Source organism: Pseudomyrmex gracilis, unplaced genomic scaffold (assembly GCF_002006095.1).
Source record: "Pseudomyrmex gracilis isolate BER0280 unplaced genomic scaffold, ASM200609v1 scaffold_66, whole genome shotgun sequence".
NCBI lineage: Eukaryota > Metazoa > Arthropoda > Insecta > Hymenoptera > Formicidae > Pseudomyrmex > Pseudomyrmex gracilis.
The window spans coordinates 727,572-752,758 of NW_018020650.1; the positions used below are offsets into that span (position 1 = coordinate 727,572).

Consider the following 25,187-nt stretch of genomic DNA (forward strand, 5'->3'; position numbering starts at 1 on the left):
TTTTTTTTTTTAATAACCTTATAAAGTATCGATTATTCTGAATATTATTTTTATCTCGAATCTTTGTCAGTTTCTGTTTAAAAAGAGAACATTCTGCGACAGAGATAACCAAATGTAGCGGCAACGTCTTCTCTCGATAAGAATAGAAAACACATTTACGTCTCGAGACACTTTTGATACGCGCGCGAAAGCGTTAGACACACGACGAGCATCCTCCTCTTCAAATTGTATCGCCGTTTTCAGCGCGATCTTCCACATCTCGCGACATTAACGTCACATTTCCCGTCGAACGCTGTATCGAAATTTTGTCGAACTCGCCCCGCGCGCTTACACACAGTCATCAATTCCTCGCGAATTCAATATCGAGAAATTCCGACTTCCGAAACACACACACATGCCCGTGTCGTTCCGCGCGGAACTGTCGTTTTCGACTGCGCACCCCTCCGACGGGCGCTTGTACGGACCGTTCGTTTCGTTTCGAAGTGGAGTTATAACGGAATTAATACGGCTCGATAGCACAAGGAAGTCGTCGTCGTCGTCGAAACGTCCGGAAAACCTGGCTTCTATTCTTCACCGCGTTTCGAGGACGATAAAGCGGCCACCGCCGGGGCCTGACACTTCCAGCGATCGCGCGGCACTTATTTATTTCCGCGGAGCGATTCCCGTCGCGCGCGCGCGCGCACGCGCTGGTGCTAAGTCAGCGCTGGGAACGGTCCCGGAAGGAATATCCGCGCGGTAAGCGGGAAAAGATAAATACCGTTTCTTCGAAACCCAATGAGCCGCGATCTCGAGCCCTTCACAACGCGCGAAACGATTAACGGCGCTAATGAAAAGTTTCCGAGATTACCACGTCGTTGAATTCTTTATTCGCGCGCGTGTGTCCTGCACACACGTTTTAAATAAATTAAAAACTCAGCGCTTTCGCACACGCGCGCGCAAAGAACATGAACGCACCGTCAAATAATTGAAACGTGCGAGTTCGAGACGCACGTTCTCATCACCTGAAATACTAACACATTTCCCGGATGAATATAACAACCTATTTCGAATTTCAACAAAATCGGTCAGGAACATAAAATAGCTCTAGCAATTTCTGGTCTATCAAACGCAGGGATGTGAGGAAGAGAAAATATTGATCCCGCCAAACGTTATACCACCAAATGCACTATTCAATTTTCGTGTCATCTGCTCTAGCGGTGTTATACGCACGCGTTGCAATTTAAAATGATAATTTAATTTTCTTCCGAGAATTAATTTGATTACATAGAGCGTGTGATAAAAAAGTTTGAAAAAAAAAACACCAATGTTTTTCAAAGTTGTTTGTACGGAACAGAAGAAACAGTGCGTTGCAAATAAAATAATCCCACGTTAGCGTAACATTTTTATCTCTCTGTTGTATTAATGTTAATTGTACTGTAAAATTGTATCAAGAAAAAACATAAAAATTGTTAGTCGATATTAGCGCGAATCGTCATTGAGACAGCAATCGGATTATTAAAATACATACATCAAACGTGTATGCAAAATATATTAATCAGAAAGAAAGTATAAATTAAACATATCAAAAATTTAATCCAATCGGAGAGAGTAACACACGCGCGCGCACGCATGCACACACCGACGGTAAAAACCAAAGAGATATTTTTCACTTGGAAATTTTTCACATCAATTTTTCAACAGATTTTACAACAGTATAGAACGTCCGCTGATAATTTCAGATAAAATAAACAAAACAAAAAGTTATAATTGAATAATCTTTCTGTGGACATTTTAATATCGATATTCGGTTTTTAGTTGTACGTGCGATTTAGATTTTATCCCAGGAAATAAATCCCGTTCGAGCAAAACGGTTTATCATAAAATTCATTCATTTTAGAGAGAGCTTCTCGTTATTTACAATCTGAAATAATTCTCAAATATCTCTGCGCGTTCTCTCTCAATTGTTGTTCGCGTTTTATTTCTACGTAAGTATCGATAAAAACAAAAAAAAAAAAAAAAAAAAAAATACGATATCCTTATAGGATAGCCTTATAGTACTCACTTTTTTAACATTATTTTCGGACGTTATTCTACGATCTCGATGTGTAAAATATTAAAATCGCCATTTTTCAGAATAAATAAAAATGCTGATGCGTTTGTACGAAAAGCCGTTGTATCGCTCCATTTTCATTCTTCCGCAAAATGTGTTTTTCTCACCTCCGATACTGGCATTATACGCGACGCCAACTCCGCAATACTGGTTGAAGGCGACGGCCGCTACTTCGCCGGCGCATCGAGTGCCGTGCTTATTGTCGCCGTTGTCCCGCGGCATCGGATCGTCGTCGTTGTCGTTGATGTCCGTGCTGGCCTGATGATCGTAGTTGAGCGCCAGATCGGGATGATTCGTTTGAATGCCGTCGTCCAGAATCGAAACAACGACGCCCTTGCCGGTGTAACCCTTTTGCCAAGCCGGGCCGAGATTCATATCGTAGCCGTCCTTGGCGCCGCCGTTCTACGAAAATGTCACAAATTTTGTCGTTACAATTTATTGAGTCGACACGTAGAGGCCGCGATGTCGCATTTAAACGTTTTTTTTTGCCACTTAAACGTATTTGACAAACAAAAAAATAATAAAAAAAGTTTTACACCGTGTGTCGCGATAAGCGCAAAACGTCTTTTTTGCCACTTAAATGTATTTGACAAACAAAAAAATAATAAAAAAAAAAGTTTTACACCGACGTGGTAAGCGCAAAAAGCATCCCGAGCCGAATCACGATGATAAATCGTCCGTGACACGGTACATGATTCTTTGACAGGAATTAATTCGCGAATTTCGTGTTGCCGTGTACCGGCCCCGTTGATTGATATTCACGTAATGCTATATATGTATATGTACCTTTACGCGCGCGCGCGCGCGCGCACGTGATTTTCGTGGATTAATGAATTGGTAGCCGCGCACGCACAAATTCGAACGCCGCAACTCTCAACGAGATTTGCCGTATAATGGCAAACAGAGTGATGGGGATATCTTCGCAATTTGTGGTTTTTCGCGAGAACTCAATTGAGGAACGCATATGCGGCGACAAGTTGCGCGAGAGTTCAGTTTTATAAACTCTCGACGAACTTTCTCGAACAGATGTTACGTCAATATTTTCTCTCACATTAATATTTTTCTAAGTTGCAGTTTTGCGCGAACTCTCTTCTTCTCTCGTTGTGTAAAATTACATATCGCACGTGTACGCGGTCCGGTGGATAACGTAAAATTACCATCTCATCTCGACGTTTTTCTGAAAAATGCAAATATGCGCTACTTTTTTTCGGAAAAGATACAAATATAAAAAAAAAAAAATTAAAAGTTGAAGGTTCAAAAACTGAATTTCAATTCGCGCAACATGTGTGCCACAGTTTTCTCCACCCAAGGTTTCTCGCTACCCATCACGACGCGCCGGCGTATAAAACCATCGGCTGCGTTAAAATTCCATTCCGTATCTCTGCGAATTTCGGCAGAGCTTTTCCGATATCGCGGGTAGCCAACCGACGCGTCAAAAAAAAAAAAAAAAAATTATATGCGGAACGCGATTTGTCGGGATACGCGCGACCGAGCTTCGCGATTTGTATCCTATCTGACAACCGGTTCTCGATTTTATGCATTTATAATAGATTGATTATTGCGGGTTCCCGGCTACGATAACGGCGGTTTGCGTTCGCGCTCGTCAATTTGCGTAATAAATGTACGGGCGTGGAATTACGCGAATGTTTCGTATATACGCGGGCGCGTGCGTGTGGTTAGGTGCGGCGTGTGCGATTATGCGGCGAAAAAATTTGCGACGGCGATAAATTTATGCGTGCGCGGAATGACACCGCGATTCTTGTTGATCATCCATCAAGATAAACGAACAGTTGGGATAATGTAACGTGTATAGAAAAAAAAAAAAAGATTTGCTAGAACAGCAAGAAATTATTTACTGTGTGACCAGCATTTGAGATTTTCGTTTCACCAACAAAACGTTTTGTTGATAAAACAAATTGTTCGGCAAACAACAAATTTTTCTTGCTGGTCGTATAAGAGCAAGATTCTTTTTCCGTCGCACGCGACAAACGCAATCAATCTTAGAGACGAACAATTTGTTATTATAATTGATTTACGCGTGTCCATTTGCCAACTGATAAAATTATAACAATTACCTCGTTGTAAAGAAACTAGAAAATTGATTTTTAAACATTTAAAAACAATTTAAATTTACGAGCAGACAGAAAAAATTTTGCCCGAAAGCAAGAAGATTATTATACTACAGAGTCAGAAACATTTTAAAAATGATATTAAATGATATTAATTAAAGATGATATTAACCTCCTTTCGTATAATAATAAGTCGGACTCGTAGTGCTGATTACAGACCAAAACATGAAAAAAAACATGAACAAAAAAGAATGTCAGTTCGGCCCGCAAAAAACTTCCTTCTAGAACTCGCGTTTTGCCAAACTAATTAGTACGGGAAAGAGTCAAACGTGCATTAAAATGATATTACAATAAACATCTTGCAAAAGATGAACATTTCATTAAATAAAGTTAATAAATAATTCTATAAATAACCTCAATGTGGAGGTCCTGTGGATCTCCGGCTTGTCGGTCTTATTAAATAACATTGAGATAAGATACGCAAAAAAAAAAAAGTTTTGCTATTACACGGTCGGCAAGAAAATTTTGCCAAGCTTATTAAATTTGTTGGTTTGCCAGCGGAATATTTTTTGTTAGTGAAACAAAAACCTCGGGTAGGTTTAGCACATTTTTCTCTCCTGGCCGTGTAACCGCAAAACTTTTTTTGTTCCTTGGCAGATACGTGAGACGAAGAAGGAAGCGATGCTTTCACTTCATTAACCTACGCGTAACACACGCGCGTTGTTAAGAATTTTAATAAAAGAGGATTTATATAATGCCGCAAAGAAAATTAATATCTTTTTTTGCAGCAAAATCTCAAAGTTCTCTCTTTCTCTCTCTCTCTCTCTTTCACTCTCCGAGCGTCGTGCGCGGGTTTTGTTTCTCGCGCGCTTGAAGATAATCTCGGACTCTCGTGTTTTTCGACGGATGTGCCGCGGCACATGCGGCATTTCTGAATATACGCAGCCAGCGCGAAAACACTTTCACGGGAGTGCATCGCGGAACGCAAGAACACGGAGAACGCTCTCTCTAATCTCTGCGAATGTTTTTCCCGCGTGAACCGGGATTTGGAACTGAATGCACGCGGAAATGCAACTCGCGACTCTTTCTCTCTCTCTCTCTCTCTCTCTCTCGTAACAAATAATTTCTAGATTTCGAATCCGTTTTTTTGTTTTCAAACTCCGTTCGCACGTTTTCGAAGCGAGATAACGATGTCGATTTGACACTGTGATCTATCGAACGATCTATCGAACAATCTTAGCGATTCGACAATCTTGGAAACTTTTTTTTTAACAAAGGACCGAATGCATCTTCAAAGTAAAAGTCTCTCTTTCCTCTCGGAATCAAAACTACGCGCTGTGTGCGCGAGATTCTAAAACAAAAAAAAAAAAAACAAAGAAGCAAAAATATCGTAACACTAATTTGAAAAAAATCCGGCAAGAATCTGACGCCTCGCACCATCACGTGCGTGAAACGCTCGTAAAAGCGTCCCCTTTCGCATTACGCTCGTGGAACTCATCGAGATCGTAGCAGAGACGAGCGGGTGTACGTGTTTTCGTCGCGGAAACACACCGGAGCGACGAAGGAATGTGCCAATCTCCGCGTCGATGCATCTTCCTCGCTTGACGCTGTGTGTGTGTTTTTTTTTTTTTTTACTTTTGCCCATTTGGAAGAGGGCGGCATGCTCGCTGTTCTCGCTCGCCCCGCGATTCCATTAACTAGATTGCGCATTGTCGTGCTCGCCCGAGAGGAAAACCGGAGGCACCGACGCGTTTCGCGTCGCTCCTCCGTTCCCCTTGTGTCGTCAGTGTCAGCGCTTATCTTGCGCTGAGATTTCGGGCGTTGCAAAAGCGAACGACAGAAAGAGAGAGAGAGAGAGAGAGAGAGCAAATAGTCCTATGTATGTACGTTGAGAATGCGGCGGGATCAGAATTCGATCGCTCGAAAGAGAAGGAAGATTCGTCACGGGAGGAAAACGCGCCAATGCGGGCGCGACGTTATCCGAGCGATCGTCTCTTTTACTGCTTATTCGATTTTGTCCCGCGTCGGTACAGCTGCGCGGAAACTGTGTCGACGCGGTGTCTGTGCGAAAAAAAGCTCGTTTTCAACAATCACGGGCGGTTCGACGCTATAAAACAATCTCTTCTAAGATTTCGCAGCGGAAAATGCGCGCAATTGCTCGACGGAAAAACACGCAAGAATTTCTCTGATTATGCCCGCGGGTTTTCGTGTGACGCGCCCATCGATCTCTCGGCTTCTTCCGGCGGGCGGATGCGGGTAAAATTATCCGGCAAGAAACGGGCCAAATTTACGGGCGCCGCGCATAAGAGGATGGCGCCCGTAATCCCGTCAGCGGCGCGCGAGGATGGATTCGCGCGCACACATTGTGGGCGCATATTGTGCCCGGGGAAGACAATGCGGCCCATTGTCTTTCGCGACGCGTGCGGTCGACCCGGCAAAAAGAGGAATGGAAAAAGAGAGAGTTCCCGGACGCGGAGGAAGGGAGGAGTTACGGAGAGTTGCTCCGTTTTCATCTCCTCGTCTCCCGATCTTCTCGTTCCTGTCCGCCGTTCTTCTGTGTCTTCCATTCTCTCGACAAAAGCGATTCAGGCGACGGAACGTCGTCGTTCTCTCTTGATCATTTTTTTCCGTTCGAAACGCGTTTGTTATACACACAGCGAAAAGCGATAAAATACGCGCTGACGAGACGGGGTTTCGATTTATCTTACAAATGACGAACTAGCAGGTTGTAAAACGAGCAAGCGAGGTGATCGTGAATTTATTTAAACAGGAGTGATAAATTACAACGAAACGTTTCGGCTCTAAACTTGAGTCATCATCAGTCAGAAAATACAATTACTGCAAAGAATCACAGAAAGTTGCAAATAAAATTTTTATTCACGCGAGAAATAAATGCGTAATCATCATACCTTAAAGATGTGACAAGTGCAAAAAAGTGTACTTCATTATACAGTAAATAACACTTTGAGAAACACAGTAGACAATAAGTCAAAACTGATAAATATACATTTGTGCTCGGTGTGTTGTAACAAGTCAAAAAAGCACAAAGAGACAAACATATTTACACATGAATCCCCTCTACCAGAGAGATGGAAAATATGTCTTTGAATCTTGTTAAGTAAATAAAAATAGACATCATCAAGCATATCAATGTCACTCACTAATTTTAAGTCGTAAGACTGTTCTTCTATATAGATGACTTCTAAGTCTCTTAAAATAATTGGATTCACGATCTAAAATCTCAACATAAGTTCCAATCAAACGTACGACCGAAGTCAAACGTATGCTCATAGACGGCAGAAATTGCTGTGAATATTATTAATATGCTCTTTGATTCTTGTTTTCAGCTGTCAGTACAAAAATCATGATCATTAATGTCTGTGTGAAGTTAAATAAATTTGCTCAGTCTGATTGAAACATTTGTATCCTGTCATGATGTCGGTATTAAAAAATGTTATTTTTACTCACGACTTCTGACAATATTTTTACATAAGGAAAGACAGACAATTATCTTTCTGTTGTCAGATGTGTTGAAAACTATTGTTATCGTCCAAGTTATTTAATTTAAAATAGATGAGCTCGTCAATTCTACGTTTAATAGTGTTTAAAAATTAGATCAAGTGGATAGCCATTATTAAGTAAGATGTCAATGCGTAAAACGTCAAGAAGGCTATAAATTGTTCCTATTTTATGACAGAGAGGATGATGTGAGAAGAAAGATAAATATGTTCCTGAAAAGGTTTTTTTTTTTTTTTATGGAACACCAGTCTATTTTTAAAGAGCGATTGACAGTCTCAATAGATAAATCTAAAAAACTAATTCGGTGGTTCTCTCCCATCTCAACAGAGAATTTTGCAGTCTATCGTGGGAAGGAATTGAATGTTTTGACAATGACGTCGAATTTGTGTGTCGGAGCGGCATCCTAAAAGGATACGTCATCGACATATCTAGAGAAAAAAGATAAATATGTGTTTTAATTTCATGCAATGCTTTGTTTTCGATGTCCTGTAGAACGATACCTGCAACCACTGGTGACAAAGGAGAGTTCATGGGAGTTCCGAAAAAAAAAGTTCGCTTATAGATAATATTGAAGGCAAAATACGATGATGATAAGATAAAAGTTATTGCAATTAAAAAATTCATTTAAAGAAATGTTAGTGTTTTTCTCGATATGATACTATCGATTACGTATACCACTGATAGCCAAGTTAATGGGGACGTTTGTAAACAAGGATACAACATCGAGAGAAGGAAAACAGCGAACAAATGGGTTATTTACCGATGAGATAATTATTCTAAGAGGACAGTTATCCTTATGGATCTTAGAAAGGCTGTGTGTAGGCCTTCGGTAACAATTTATCGCTTGACCTTGGATATATCATAGTATTGTTTGTTATCAATGTAACCTTTATTGAACCAACGTTTTAACAAATCATTGAGGTTGGACTCAGTGTTTTAATCGGATTGCGATCAATGACTTCGTACGTACGTTGGCGTCGCTCAACACAAATTTGTCATTCGATTAATTTTATTTATTAACACGTTTTCCAGTTTTTTTCTTTTCTATTCCATTCTACTTCAAATTTATTTTTATTTACTAACACGTTTTCGAGCAATTTTTTTCTTTTGTAGTATTAGACCCACTTCCTGCGCGTATCAATGACACTGTATCCGATATCTCTGAGTCTCAATTTACGTAACTCGTTCCTAGTTTCTCCAACCGTACCCCGAGAGCGACGCTTCGGGCGCGTTTGCGAACACCCGCGTCCCGCGGTTTTATACACACGGACGGGTAATTTCCCGGCGCCCGGTTTCGGATATCTCGGTATATTTAGGCATCTGTAAATCAAAGCTCGGAGTTTCGCCCGGGATTTCGCAGCGCTTACGATATCGCGTCTGTTTATGCAAAATGGTAATCCTCGAAATATACGCGTTCTCGCGTTCTTGCGAAGAGCAACAACACTTCATACACAACATTTGTTCGGATTTAGTTGGCGAACGCGTTTATATTACGCGATCCCCGCCTCGAAAACTCCTCAAATTAAATCGAATCCATGCAAGTCGCTGTAAAATTAAACGCGATATGTCTCGTAGAAGTATTTAGAAGACCAAGAGCAGAAAGAGAGAGAGAGAGAGAGAGAGAGAGAGAGAGAGAGAGAGAGAGAGAGAGAGAGAGAGAGAGAGAGCGAGCAATACAACGTTTTCAACGCAACTTCGGTAATCGCGAGAACAAGGCAATCGGAATGTGTTACTCGCTTTTTCTCTCTCGGACGTTTGCCAACAAAAGTAGCTAAACTGCTAGAAGCAGGACACTCGACATAATCGAGAACTTCTCTTGCTTGGGCGCAAACTTAGGCCGAGACGCCGCGCTGGCGAGAGAGAAAAGTTTCCGCCGGATTGGGTGAACGCCTGCCAAAAGCTAGCTTGCCTGCTTCCGTTGTTCCTCGCTGCTGCCATTCCCGACGACGACGACGACGACACGACTTCGGGACTGTTTACGCCGTCGTCGCAAGAAAACGTGTGTACGGCGCAACGGCTCAATTAACGGTCCGGACTGGTCGCGCAATACACTCGGTGCGCCCAGTGTTGAGATATATGTCTCATAAAGAAAATCCCGATTTCTTCGTTTCTTAGTTCTGTTTCGCCGCTCAAAACTTAGAAATTTAGTTTTTTATTCCACGTTCAGAATTAACTCAAACAAAAGATGTTTTTGTTGTAAAATGTTATTTATAAAATAAAAATACGTAAAATTTACAAATTAGAAATTTATATTTATATGTTAATTAGATTAATTAAAATTATTGTTATTTATTAATTTTATATTTTTAATAAAAAAATGTTTTTACCATTTACTATTCGCCCTCTAATATATTTAATCTTTACTAACAATAAAGCGCGGAGTTCATTTCTATCGACTAGAACTAAATCGGTCAGCAAATTTTACTTAAATTAAAAGCACAAAATAATCGCAGACACCATCAATTGGTTCTAAAACTTTCTAAAGCTAAATATATTACCTTTTAAGCTCATTCTGTAAAATATTTGTTCTACGAATAAATGACTTTATACGGTTGGCAATTCTAACAGGTATAATATGCATTTTATAACGTCGACAATTATAACAATGTGAATCGTGTATACAGTTCGATCTTTACAAAACGCGTAACAAGTCATGCAACTTTATCTACTCAAAAAAAATCACCTGATTACTCACGCCAAAAATAAACATGAAAAAAAATGTGAAAGTAAAATTCACGCGTCAGTCACTAAACATTTTCTCTGTCAAACTAATGATCAAAGTATAAAATATATCTAACAGATATTCTCTGCTTGTAAAGATAAAAGTTGCAAAGATAAAAATACATCAGCGATGACGAGTTGTTGGTTACTTTCCTATTACATATATATGTAAATTTTAATTTAATGTAGCAAATACTAATTATAAATCTGGTAGGTGATATTGGTTTCAAAAGCTTAACAGAATATATTTTGACATAGGTTATGTACCAGTAAACAAATTATTTTCTTAACTTTAGATAATACAATGCACGTTACATTACATTTTATCACATTTACATGAAAACATATAATAATATATCTTTGTTTATGCTTAAAAACAAAGGTAGTTATCTCGAAATTATTAGTATCATAAACAGTTCGTAGCTTTTAGAACTTACATCAACAAAGCTACACCTTGTATTAAACTTTCTTTTGCTCCATTTCAATTTTATGCAATATACATTATATAGATAAAATCTGTACAACACAAACGTAAAAACTTAATATGTGTATCTTCTACTAATTTTATCTTATGAGATAGAATAGCAACGTAGTAAATGATTTATGTAAATATCGATGTTACAGTGATTGTGTTCAATTATTTGATACGTAACATTAGATAACATTTAAGAAGTTATAGTAGATACAATTACATTTATGTTGTATATTATAATGTATGAAAACTATTTCAACTACCTGTATAAGTTGTGTAAACCGAAAACTAGATTTTTATCATACAATAAAGTAATAGAAGTATACATTTAAAATGTCTATACTACATCCAAATTGTTCTGTATTGTTTTTGCATCTTACAATATTAAAAAATCGATGAATATCACATTAACAGTATTGTAGAATTGTCTTAAAGACACTTCTTGAAAGTTCAATTTTATACACTTTTTATTTGCACACATACGTGTCCAAAAGCAGCATTTCGAAACAGAAATAGAGTGCTTGCGTGACAATCGGCTATGAGCGCTTCTTAGTTGTCGCTAAGAATCACCATCGCTATTACAATATGGCGAATGTGAATAAGTCATGAGGTAAGATTCAATTCTAAGAGATTTACAAAGAACTTCTGCACGGCACCCTATACATAACAAAATACAAAGTGTCGATACAGTATTTGTACTAGATATCTTTACTTTTGAGAGTTTTTACTACAAACACACAGTTATTACAAACATACTACCTTTTAATTCAATTCACAATGAATTTTTTCCTTTTATACATTTTTCCCAGTTTTCTGGTAGTAAGGAAATTCCACGCGAAAACAGATGTGCATCGAAAGAAGGAATCATGTTTGTCCTTTTTTCGACTTTCTCGAAACTTGTTAAGTTTTTATAAGCGTTCTCCAGGTGTGGAAACACGTAATATGATGGAGCACGGTCCACCATAGCTGCGGGATAAGGTAAAACTTCCCAATGAAACTCCAGTATCTGTTCTTTCACGGACTTAAGGATATTTATCTCGGCAAAAGATGTGTGCAACAGAATCACCTTACGTCTTTTGTTCGCTACTTGCGGTCGTTTACTATCCAATTCTTGCTTTAGTTTATGTAANTGTTGTGAAAAAGAGTTATAAGAACTTTCATTTGATCGTAGCAGTTCATAGTATATAACACCTTCAGTATCCCACCAAATGCAGAGTTTAATTTCGTTTTTATTACTTGCATTTGTTTCTGTTTGATTAGAAGTATCGCAAAATATCGACATAACACCTCCAGTCACAACTTGATCCAGAAAGTGCTTTTCTTTATTGTGTCTTGAATGCAATGAGACGCAAGTAGTGCAGCGTATTTGATTAGACAAGTCAAACTGGATTCTTTGGTGTAATCTCATGGTTTTAAAATTTCTCGAAATAGTTTTTTGTGAAACATTTAATTGTCTAGCCATTTCTGCTTGTGTTAGATATGGATTTTCAGTTACGAGTTTCTGAAAGTCTTCATCTTTAACCTTTTTTTTTCTTTTTTTTAAATGACTACCAGTTTGACTAGCCAAGTCCAACTGATTTCTTTGGTTTGATCTCATGGTTTTCAAATATGTCGAAATAGTTCTTTGTGAAACATTTAATTGTCTAGCCATTTCTGCTCGTGTTAGATATGGATCTTCAGTTACGAGTTTCTGGAAGTCTTCANCTTTAACCTTTTTTTTCCTTTTTTTTAAATGACTACCAGTTTGACTAGCCAAGTCCAACTGATTTCTTTGGTTTGATCTCATGGTTTTTAAATTTCTCGAAATAGTCGATTGTGAAACATTTAATTGTTTCGCCATTTCTCTTTGTGCTATATTTTGATTTTTATTTAAGAGTTTCTTCACGTCTTCATTTTTAACCTTCCTTCTCCCATCGAATCTACAAAGGTCTAAGTCAAAATTGCCACCTCCGAATCGGCGAAACCATGTGTAACATGTTGACATCACTGGTGCAGACTCAGGATAAGTTTTTCTCATAAGATCATGAGCGTCACTGTATTGTTTGGCTTGATCAAAAAAGAACAGTAATAGGTGTCGAAAATGTCGGGAATCACGCTCCATGGTTTTCACGTGTACTAACGCCCTTTTTACCCAAAAAGTATGGATAGATAAATACTTCCGCAAGTGTTACATCGCAGAAATACTGCAGCTGTGACATAGAAAAGATGATGAATATAACTCGTGTACGTATTTAAATCACTAACGTCATTTCATTGTCAAACGTTAAAACTAAGTGCAACACTTGCAAGTTTCTATTAATGTAAAAAAACAAACTTTTTAAAACTACTATAATAAAAAAATTCTATCTACACACTTTTCGGTACAAATGCACTTATGTAATATGCACATAAAATTGCTAGAGAAAGCATCTTAGAAATTTTTTTACCTTTTTACATCATAGTAAATCACTCATGTACTACTCGTTTTCTTTCTTAGTAGTATACTGTAATGTTTTTCTATCGCAGTATCGTCGTCTTTCTGAAGAGTCAATTTTTGTTGCTATTTTTCACGTTGGTATGATATATATACGCGTTGCTTTTTCTCGATCTTTCCGATTTTTATACTGTAGTATGATCAATTCTTAGTTTTATTTTTCCAAAAGAACTCTTGTCACTTTAAATCTTTACAGAAAAAAAACAAGAAAAACTATTGTCTAAAATAAAGTAGTATACGAATATCAAACAGTTCTATGCGCTTGTAATAAAAAAAAGAAACCACTTACTTTTAAGTCTTTTTTATTTTACTCTAAGTTTTGCTTTAGAGAAAGTTGAATTCAAATCACTACACGTAACTGACCTGCAATCGACAACACGCACGTAAATAATGACGAGCAATACACAAATTATTATCAAAATCACAAATTCGTAACGGTTTCTATTGAAAAAAGAAAAAAACTGTATGTTGCGAAGTCTACGAAGTCAAGAATATATATTGTCCACGATTTGTTGGTTTGCGTGTACTCCTTGTTCAAAAAATTCATGAGGAAAAAAATTCAAACTTAGTATAGTTTCAGTTCACCACAACCGTACACTTTGAAGCGCTAAATCCAACTGCCTGGCAAATTTCAAAATACGGTATCGGAATCGTCTTTGTCCATCACCTAGAGGCCATTTGTCGCTGTTATCTTGCGTGACAGTCACAGACGAATCACGTGAATCTTTAGTATTCGTAACCTGAGTTTGTATTTTGTTTCCTTTGTTGAAGTTTAAGCATGTATTTTCTTTTCAATCTTTTGTTTCAGTTTTTTTGTTATAAGTATATTTTTATTAAATATAACAAAACACTTTGAGTTAGGATCAAAGCGCAAACAAGAGCACAATCAGTTTAGAGTAAAGTTAAAGCAATTAAATCATAAAAGAAAAGTGACAGCAAAATGTATAGGACAAGTTTAGAAAACGCCAAGACTTCAATTTCTTTTTTAAATATTAAATATGTATTTTCAATTAAATGAGATGTATTTCTATTTCATTCGTAATTTTCGGTTTCTTTTTGTTATAATTACTTTTCTATTGTTTATTGTTGTTTATTTGTGGTTTTGTAATACTTTTTTTGGAAAATATGCAAAATAAAGAAGCCCCCTCCGCAGGTGAAAGGGCTTCGCCTCTGCTCATCCCTCGAAAAAAAATAAAAAATGACTTTTGATTCTGTGGCGTTAAAAATCACATACATACTAACGACATGAAGCGATCTGTAATCGGAAGTCGGTTTCAAATATTTTCGAAGCGGGAGCAGAAGAAAAAAGCGAAGCCCCTCCACTTGAGGGAGGACGCAGCCTCCCCTGCCTACATGCTTTCACCACACAAAAAATGAACATGTTGTCGGAAAAAAAGATTTATTTATGAAACGTTTTTTGATCATACCTTTTTTATAAACAATGAGCGACGAATAAAACATTCATATTGTTACTCAGGAAGGTAATCTTATTACTATCTGTGAACAAGAAGCCNNAAGAGGCTCCTCTATTCTGTCCCCTATTTACTCTTTCTTTATTTTTAATAGTTTTATAAAGGTGCCCTGTAAGAGAATTTTTCTGAGTGTCTATGAAAACTTGAATTCAGAGAAATTGTTTTATATTCATAGAANGAAAGTACTTAAGTATATAAAATAAAAAAGTATATAAAATATATAAAATAAAATATTCTCAGAGTAGTCATACATAAAATAATACAAAAAAATAGTTGCCCAGCCAAGACTTCTACATTTGTCAAATAATGTTTTTGAGCATTTTCAAAAACTTATTCACTCGAATATTTATTCTTCATTGTCTACGATCATATCCTGCATTATCATCGACTTTGTCTAAACTCCGAATGACTCTAGAAAAGAATACATATCGCTACCTACAAGTTTCCAACCCTGTATTTTGACTTGTTGAGTGCAACATAACAAAAGTAACTAATAATCTGATCGCGGATGGAAACTCATGGAGAAATAATGCAGAGAAACATAACAAAGTGCGACATTTATCTTAGATACGCGGCACAGAATTCTCGTGTATGAAGCAAAAGCANCAAAGCGAGAGAAGTNANAANGTAGTGACAAGAAACATATAAAGAAGCCGACCAAAAACTCTCAATATAGAAATATAGTTAGTCTACCTTCCGTTTGAAAATTCATTTCCGGTGTCACGGCGCGCTTTCCCAAACAACTGGCAACTCACGCCTCAATCATCGTCATTTGACTCCGAAAAACATAACTAAGACTGCTGCGTGATATACTACACTAATTTTTAGCAAAAGAATAGAGGAAGGCAGAAAGACAAACAAAAGAGAATAATTTTCATATAAGGTAGATAGACGAGAGACGGACCGCGCGTATTTCTTGTAATCTTTCCAGTAAGCAAGCTCACGTGATAATGACGTCAGTTTTTGGTATGCAAAACGTCAATTATAACACAAAATTGACGTGATTTTAACGTACATACCACGTGATTATGTTACATCTTAGTGGCGTTTTTATATTACGTCAAGTAGACGTGAATATAATCACAAAAGATTCAACAAAATAACATGATAAAAACATTTTAGTGTAAATTTAAAAACAAATTGAAAGACAATACTTAAAAAACAATAGCATCGTAGCACGTAATATTACTGCATTACAGTAATAGTAAACTTACCGCCGAAATGCATCACAGTAATATTACGGTGATATATAAAAAAAAAAACAAAATTTATAGAAAGCTTTCTTGAAGAAAAATTAATTCGGAATTACGCTTGAATTAAATTTGGAGACTCAGTTTGTCGACTAACTGATTAATTCGATAAAAGATCGGGCCCGGAAAAAATCCTAAGCTAGTGGTGAGATTTGAAACTCCAGATCTCCCCATATTTGTTCCTTACTATAATATAATTATTTTTGGCATATATGACCAAAGATTTCATGTTTGTAATTATTTTTCTTTACTTATTCTTGAACTATTCTCAACTATTCTACACATTTCATTTATTATTTAATAATAAGAAATAGTTACTACAAATTGTTCTTATTATAAAAGGTAAATTACTACATTAAACTTTAGTTATCATTGAATATATATTTATTATATAGTATGTTATTTTTAATCGGAAAAAAATTTAATACATCAAAAGTAATCACTTTACTAAATTGTACGTGGCTACTTATCTATAACTAAATAGCTATACTTCCCTATAAACAATGTATTTAAAGATATAATACTATTAAAAAAAACAAACGTTATTATGAAACATATTATTATAAGTAACGGGTGAATTTTACTCAGCTTTGTTGTTAGAACGTCATTTAACCGTATTATTGATGTCATATTGAAATTCAATATATAAGTTGATATATGACGTCATATCGGCGACGACAACTTTTGGTATGTTAAATGACGTCAAAATAACATACCATTTATGTTACTTACCGTCGTAGTCATTAAAGTCACATAACAATCACGACATTATCACGTAAGTTTGCTAGCTGGGTTGTGAGATGTCAGCGTGGTTTCATGAGTGTATTTCTAAGTGCGTACATACAAGCAGAGACGCACTTATGAAATCGCATTTTACTAACAGGTGAATATTTTGTATAATTAATTTCAAGTGAAACATTCTATCTCTCTATACAATTTCTGTTTCTAAAACGTTTAACTATATACATATTTTCATAAGTGTTTTGATATATTCTAGTATTTTGCAACATTTTTAAAAGTGTCCTATGTAAAAATTGTCAAATACTTTCTTGGAATTACTGCACTATGTGGTCCATTTATTCCTGAAAATGGAATAAACCACTAGGAATTGGAGATAGTCGAAACACTTAGATGTATCGGCTTTTTCAGCATGCCTACAAAATATAACCGCAAATATGCCGGAAAAAAACAAGTGGGTCAAAGAACAATTACAGGTGTTATTTAAAAAGAAAAAATGAGGTGAAGAACATTGTAAAGTGAGAATAAGAATAACAATGCATACTTGTAAAACAATAAGGAAAGTATACCTAAAAGTAAAGATAATAATGTTTTTTTGGTAAAAAACCTTGTTATAAAAAAAAAGTAAATTGTATTTTTGTAAAAATGCATCTATTTTCTACACGGTGATCCACCTCACTCGAGGAGATATAGATAGATCGAACAGTGGTGTAAGTTTTCTATTTCACTTTTTAAAAAAATTATTATGTTCTTTGTTTCAATACATATGCTAATCATAAGTTCACAACATGTAGCAAATTATACATAAATAATGTTTCATTTGCCCTAGTATTTATTACGTAATTCGAGTTTACAAAAAGAGTGGTCCATCTTTCTTTCAGACTTACCCTATATTTACAATGTGGCCACGCACTTTTGATGCTTTCCAGAGTACCTTTTTCTATATCTGTAAAATGTGGAAAAGTGACTTTTTTTGCAATAGAATAAGTACTGTTCCTTGCAATACTCACATAACGTCAGCTTCGAAAATAATATTAAACATTTAAAGAATAACAATAAAATAAAATGCCGTAATCGATTTGTCTCCACTCTCAAACATATGAGAGGCTCTAAATTTAATAATACTACATACAACGGAGATATCATCCAAGCTCAAAAACTCACTCGTCAGTTTAGAAAAAATCATCCTTCTATTGCATTTACAAGAGCTGACAAGGGAAATGCGGTTGTTGCTATAGATAGAGACTTGTACACGAATCGAATGGAAAAGATGCTTTCTGATACTAACACGTATGCTCTTGTAAAAAAGAACCCAGTGAACTCTATATTAAATTGTCTCAAAGAGGTGATTAAGAAATGAAAGTCTCGCGATTACATCACGGAACTTACTTACAAAAATTTAAATACATTTCTAACTATCCTTCCTAGAGCCTATGGAGTCCCAAAGATCCATAAACCCGGTAATCCTCTCAGGATCATTATTTCTTCAATTAATAGTCCTTTACACAACCTTGCAATATGTTTACATAAAATAATTTCAAAAAATCTTCAACCCCCGTCGAGTTTTGTTTATAATAGCTTCCACCTTGCTAGTTTAATCTCTAACGTAACCTTCGCTGAAAATTTTGAGCTTATTCCACTCGACGTTGTATCTCTTTTCACTAACATTCCCATTGAACTTGTAATTAGTGGTTTGGAAAAGAGATGGTGTTTAATACCACATAATACAAGTTTACCTAAAGAGGAATTTTTTCTAGCAATCAACCTGGTATTCAACTCTACTTTTTTTCTGTTCAATAACAAATATTACAAACAGACCTTTGGTGCTCCTATGGGCTCTCCCCTCTCTTCGATCCTTGCAGACATTGTAATGCAGGATCTTGAAATATCCATTTTTGAATCTCTCTCCTTCCGTCCACCTTTACATGTCAGATACGTTGATGACATAGGTCTCATGATTCCTAAAGAGCAATTTGATGCTGTTTTAAATCTGTACAATACTTATCACCCACGACTTCAATTTACCATGGAGGTTGATGGGATAGACTCAATTTTTTGGACATTACTATTATTAAAAAAAAAAACAGATTAATACACGACTGGTATCATAAGCCTACGTTTTCTGGTAGATACCTCAACTATTTTTCCAACCATCCTATTTGCCAAAAAAGAGGCACGGTCATCAGCCTCGTGGACAGAGCCTTCTTTTTATCACATCCTAAATTCCATTCTAAAAATTTTGACTTCATTTTTAATTTATTAATTGACAATAATTATCCGATGGACTTCATATATGATAATTTTATCCTTAGACTAAAACAGAATTTTTATAAAAACAATGACATAAGAAGGTTTTTGTCTAGCAAGAGTTCTAATGACATACAGCGTCACTGGTTTGTCTTGCTTTACATCAACAAATTTTCAGAGAAATTTTAAAAAATATTTCCTACAGACTCACATACGCGTTTAGCTTATTATAACCTCGACAAACTGGCTAACTTTATCAATGTTCTTAAGGATCCTTTGCCTCTTCTCTCACATCCTTCCGTAGTATATAAGATCAAGTGCCGTGAATGTGAAGCCTCGTACGTAGGACAAACTGGCAGAATGTTACAGGCCAGAATAAAGGAACATAAAAGCCACATCAATAGAAATTCCACTCAAAAATCTGTAATAACTGAACACAGATTGCAATACTCACATGATTTTGAGTGGGATAAGATAGAAATATTGGATTTTGAGAGATCATACAGCAAAAGGTTGGTATCAGAAATGCTACATATAAGAAGTCAAGTCTGCGGACTTAATTTACAGTGCGACACGGAAAATTTAGATAATTCCTATTTACCGTTTGTCGATAAAACATCATAAAACGTTATGTTATTTGTAAATTTGAATTCTATCTTTATACACACGCTGTTTCTCAGTCGCGTTTTCACTCTTGTAAAGTGTTGGTCGGGACAGCCCGTGCAACATGGATATTCTCGATCAGCACTGAGCGACGTATATTATCTAAGACATTTGTAAGTGACTGTTGTATATTATATTTATTCTGCAATTTTTAATTATTTTTAAATTTCATTAATTGTATTCTACGTTAATTCATTGTAGAAATGCATTTGATAAGGACCTAATGCAAGGTCGAAAGCGTTTATGCTATCAAATTTTTAATAAACGAATTTAAATATATACACTCCAACAACAGTGTTATTGCTTCAATAGCCAAAATTCATTTGTTCATTTAAAATAATTGGTCTACGAATAATTGACTTTAGCAAATCGACAATTCTGACAGGTATAATATGCAATTTACATAACGTCGACACTTATAACAATTTGAATCATATACACCGATCGATCTTTACAAAACGCGTGTGTAACAGTTCATGGCACTTTAAATAATCAAAAATCTCACTTGATTACTCACGTCAAAACTAAACATGAAAAGAAATGTAAAAGTACACTTAACGCGTCACAGTCACTAAAAATTTTCTGTGCCAAAATACTGATCAATGTATGAAATATACTTAAGAGGGTACTGGAGCCCGGCTTGTAAACTAGATAGAGACCTGTAAACCGACGTTTTTATAACTTAAATTTCTTTATTTTTTAATTTTATTTACTGCTCAACATTAAAAGCGCTTCTACAGAAGCAAAAAAATATACAAAACTATATAAAGCGTTTAAAAATGGGTATATAATGCTTTTTTGAACTTGTTTTTCATTCATAATAATAGTATATGGTATCAAATACACATCATCACAATATTACTTTTTGTGCATCAATTAGACAACCAAATCATATTCTGTTTCATTAGATTGTTTTGTGTGGTACGTATTGCTGTAGTTCAGTGTAAGTACGTACATAAGCTTAGAAATAATTTTATATACATGAATATATGGGGAGGTTATAGAAGAAAACTGTATAAGAAAAAATTTATGCTGAATTTTGACATTCCAAAGAACAACAGCAAACTCTTAGCATAATTTACTTATTTCTGTAGAAGCATTTTGGATTTGATGCAGTAAATACGGCACAAAACGAAATATTAAAACGTCGATTTACAGGTCTCTATAGTCGGTATAGATAGTACCCTCTTAATAAATATACTCTGGTAGTTGTAAAAATTAAAGTACATCAGCGACAAAAAGTTGTTGTTGGTTATTTTCCTACTACATATATATATATATATATATATATATATATATATATATATATAACTTTTAATTCATTGTAGCAAATATTAAGTAAACTAATAAATCTGGTAGATACTATTGTTTTCAACAGCCTTACAGAATATATTTTGACATAGGTTATGTAACAAAAAAATAATTATTTTATGAAATTTAGATAGTACAGTGCACGTTACATTACATTTTATCACATTTACATAAAAAATATAATTATATATCTTTGTTTATGCTTAAAAACAAAGGTAATTATCTCAAACTTATTAGTATCATAAACAATTCGTAGCTTTTAGAACTTATATCACCAAAACTACACCTTGTATTACACCTTCTTTTGCTTCTTTTCAATTTTATGGAACATACATTATATAAATACAATCCGTACAACACAAACATAAAGACTTTAATATGTGTATCTTATAATACTTATATCTTATGAGAATAGCAACTTTTAGGAAATGTTTTACGTAAATACCGATGTTACAATGATTGTGTTGAATTATTTGATGCGTAACATTAAGATGACATTTAAGAAGTTATAGTACATTTACTTACATCTAGTTTGTAAATTGTACTGTCTGAAAACTATTTTAATTACCTGTGGAAGTTGTGTAAACCATACAACAGAGTTTTATCGTTCAATAGAGTAAATAGAAGTGGACATATAAAATATCTATACTACATACAAATTGTTCTGTATTATTTCTGCATCTAACAATAGTAAAAAACCTTTACTTTTAATAGTTTTTGCAACAAACACACAGTTATTACAAACATGCTACATTTGAATTCAATTCACAATGATTTTTTTCCTTGTATACATTTTTCCCAGTTTTCTGGTAGTGAGTAAATTCCACGAGCAAACAGATGTGCGTCGAAAAAAGGAATCATAATTTTTGACCTTCTTTCGACGTCATCGAAACATGTTGAAAGCAAGTATTTATGAGTGTCGTCTAGGTGTGGAAAAACGTCATATGATGGAGCACTGTCTACTATAGACGCGGGGTAAGGTAAAACTTCCCAACCAAACTCCAGTATCTGTTCTTTCACGGACTTAAGGATATTAATCTCGGCAAAAGATGTGTGCAACAGAATCACCTTACGTCTGTTGTTCGTTAATTGCGGTTGTTTACTGTCCAATTCTTGCTTTAGTTTATATAATTGTTGTGAATATAAGTTAAATGCACCTTCATTTGATCGCAGCATTTCGTAGTATATAACACTTTCAGTATCCCACCAAATGCAGATCTTAAGTTCGTTTTTATTACTTGTAGTTGCTTCTATTTGATTTAAAGTCTCGTAAAATATCGACATTACACCTCCAGTCACAACTTGATCCAGAAAATTTTCCGTATTGTGTCTTGAAAGCAGTGAAATGCAAGTAGTGTAACGTATTTGATTAGCCAAGTCAAAGTGGTTTCTTTGGTTTAATCTCAAGGTTTTTAAATATCTCGCATTGGTCATATGTGAAACATTAAATTGTTTCGCCATTGCTCTTAGTGATATATTTGGATTTTTGTTTAAGAGTTTCTTCAAGTCTTCAGTTATAACCTTTTTTGTCCGACCTACGTTTAAATGACTACCAGTTTGACTAGCCAAGTCAAAGTGGTTTCTTTGGTTTTGAAATTGTGTCATGCCTTTCAAATGTCTATAAATAGTCGAGTTTGCAACATTAAAATGTCTAGCCATTTCTGCTTGTGTTATATTTGGATTTTTATTTAAGAGTTTCAGCACGTCTTCATCTTTAAGCTTTCTTTTCCCATCNNAGCTAAAAAGTTGTAAGTCAAAATCGCCACCTTCGAATCGGCGAAACCACCTGCGGCATGTGACAATCGCTGGTGCAGATTCAAGATAAGTTTTTCTCATAAGATCATGAGCGTCACTGTATTGTTTGGCTTGATCAAAGAAGAACAGTAATAGATGTCGAAAATGTCGGAAATCACGCTCCATGGTTTTCACGTGTAATAACGCCCTTTTTACCCAAAAAGTATGGTTAGATAAATACTTCCGCAAGTGTTAGATCGCAGAAATACTACAGCTGTGACATAGAAAAAATGATGAATATAACTTGTGTACTTATTTAAATTACTAACGTCATTTCATTGTCAATCGTTAAAACTAGGTGCAACACTTGAAAGTTTTTCTTAATGCAAAAAAACAAACTTTTTAGAACTACTATAATAAAAAACTTCGATTTACACAAGTTTCGGTACAAATGCACTTATGTAAAATGCACATAAAATTGCTAGTGAAAGCATCTTAGAAAATGTGTTACCTTTTTACATCATAGTAAATCACTCATGTACTACTCGTTTTCTTTCTTAGTAGTATACTGTACTGTTTTTCTGTCGCAGTCTCGTCGTCTTTCTCCAGAGTCAATTTTTTGTTGCTAGTTTTCACGTTGGTATGATATATATAAGCGTTGCTTTTTCTCGATCTTTCCGATTTTTATACTGTAGTATGATCAATTCTTAGTTTTATTTTTCCAAAAGAACTCTTGTCACTTTAAATCTTTACAGAAAAAAAACAAGAAAAACTATTGTCGAAAATAAAGTAGTATACAAATATTAAACAGTTCTATGCGCTTGTAACAAAAGAAACCACTTACTTTTAAATCTTTTTTAAGTTACTCTAAGTTTTGCTTTAGAGAAAAGTGAATTCAAATCACTACATCACAACTGACTTACAATCGACAACACGCACGTAAATAATGACGAGCAATACGCAGATTATTATCAAAAACACAAATTCGTACAATGTTTTCTAATAAAAAAAAACAAAACCTGTATGTTGCGAAGTCTTCAAAGTCAAGAATGTATTGTCCACAATTTGTTGGTTTGCGTGTACTTCTTGTTAGAAAAATTCACGATGAGAAGAATTCAATCTTGTTATATTTTCAGGTACCACAACCGTTCACTTTGAAACACTACATCCAACTGCCTGACGAACTTCAAAATAAAGCTTCGAAATCGTCTTTGTTGATCATCTAAAGGCCGTGTGTCGCTGTAATCTTGCGTGACAGTCACAGGTCAATCACGTGAATCTTTAATATTTGTAATCTGCTTGTGAATACCTCGGTTTCTTTTTTAAATAGTAAATATTTATTTTCATTTTATTCGTAATTTTCAGTTACTTTTTGTTCTATTTAATTTTCTATTGTTCATTTGTGATTCTGTAATACTTTCTTTATTTTTAATAGTTTCGTAAAGGTGCCCTGTAAAAGAGTTATTCTGATGCGTCTATAAAGACTTTTATTCACAGAAAAACATTTTGTATTCATGGAAAAAAAGCAATAAAGGATAGAAAATAAAAAATTATATAAAATATATAAAAGAAAATATTCTCAGTCATACATAAAGTAATACAAAAAATAGTTGCCCAGCCAGGAATTCTACATTTGTCAAATAATGTTTTCGGGCATTTTCAAAATATTGTTTACTCGAATATTTATTCTTCATTGTCTACGATCATATCTTGCATTATTATCGACTTTGTCTAAACCTCCGAATGACTCTAGAAAAGAATACATATCGCTACCTACAAGTTTCCAACCCTGTATTTTGACTTGTCAAGTGCAACATAACAAAAGTAACCAATAATCTGATCGCAGATGGAAACTCATGCAGCATAATGCAGAGAAACATAACAAAGTGCGACATTTATCTTAGATACGCGGCACAGAATTCTCGTGTATGAAGCAAAAGCACCAAAGCGAGAGAAGTAAGAACGTAGTGACAAGAAACATATAAAGAAGCCGACCAAAAACTCTCAATATAGAAAAATGGTTAGTCTATCGTCCGTTCAAAAATTCATTTTCGGTGTCACGGCGCGCTTTCCTAAACAACTGGCAACTCACGCCTCAATCATCGCCATTTGACTCCGGAAAACATAACTAAGACTGCCGCGTGATATACTATACTAATTTTTAGCAGAAGAATAGAGGAAAACAAAAGACAAACAAAAGAGAATGATTTTCATATAAGGTAGATCGACGAGAGACGGACCATGCGTAATTCTTGTAATCTTTCCAATTAGCAAGCTCACGTGATAATGACGTCAGTTTTTGGTCTGCAAAACGTCAATTAGAACATAAAATTGAAGCTTTTTTAACGTACATACCACGTGAATATGTCACATCTAAATAACGTTATTATATTACGTCAAGTAGACGTGAATATAATCAAAAAAATTCA

The 25,187-nt window shown here is 35.3% G+C and overlaps 1 protein-coding gene across 2 annotated transcripts in view; it reads right to left on the minus strand.

Moving 5' to 3' along the window:
• LOC109854450 (furin-like protease 2) overlaps positions 1-23,912 on the minus strand; it is a 32,763-nt gene extending 8,851 nt beyond the window's left edge. Inside the window, exons 1-2 of one of the 2 annotated variants that reach the window (XM_020427541.1) lie at positions 23,778-23,912; positions 2,197-2,491 (exon numbers count right to left, since the gene is read on the minus strand). In XM_020427541.1, coding sequence (XP_020283130.1) covers positions 2,197-2,464 — 268 coding nt within the window. In that variant the 5' untranslated portion in view covers positions 2,465-2,491; positions 23,778-23,912. Of the gene's footprint in view, positions 1-2,196; positions 2,492-18,621; positions 18,775-23,777 lie in introns of those variants that run through there. The other variant, XM_020427540.1, reaches the window with a different exon arrangement.
• Between the last annotated feature and the right edge of the window lie 1,275 nt (positions 23,913-25,187).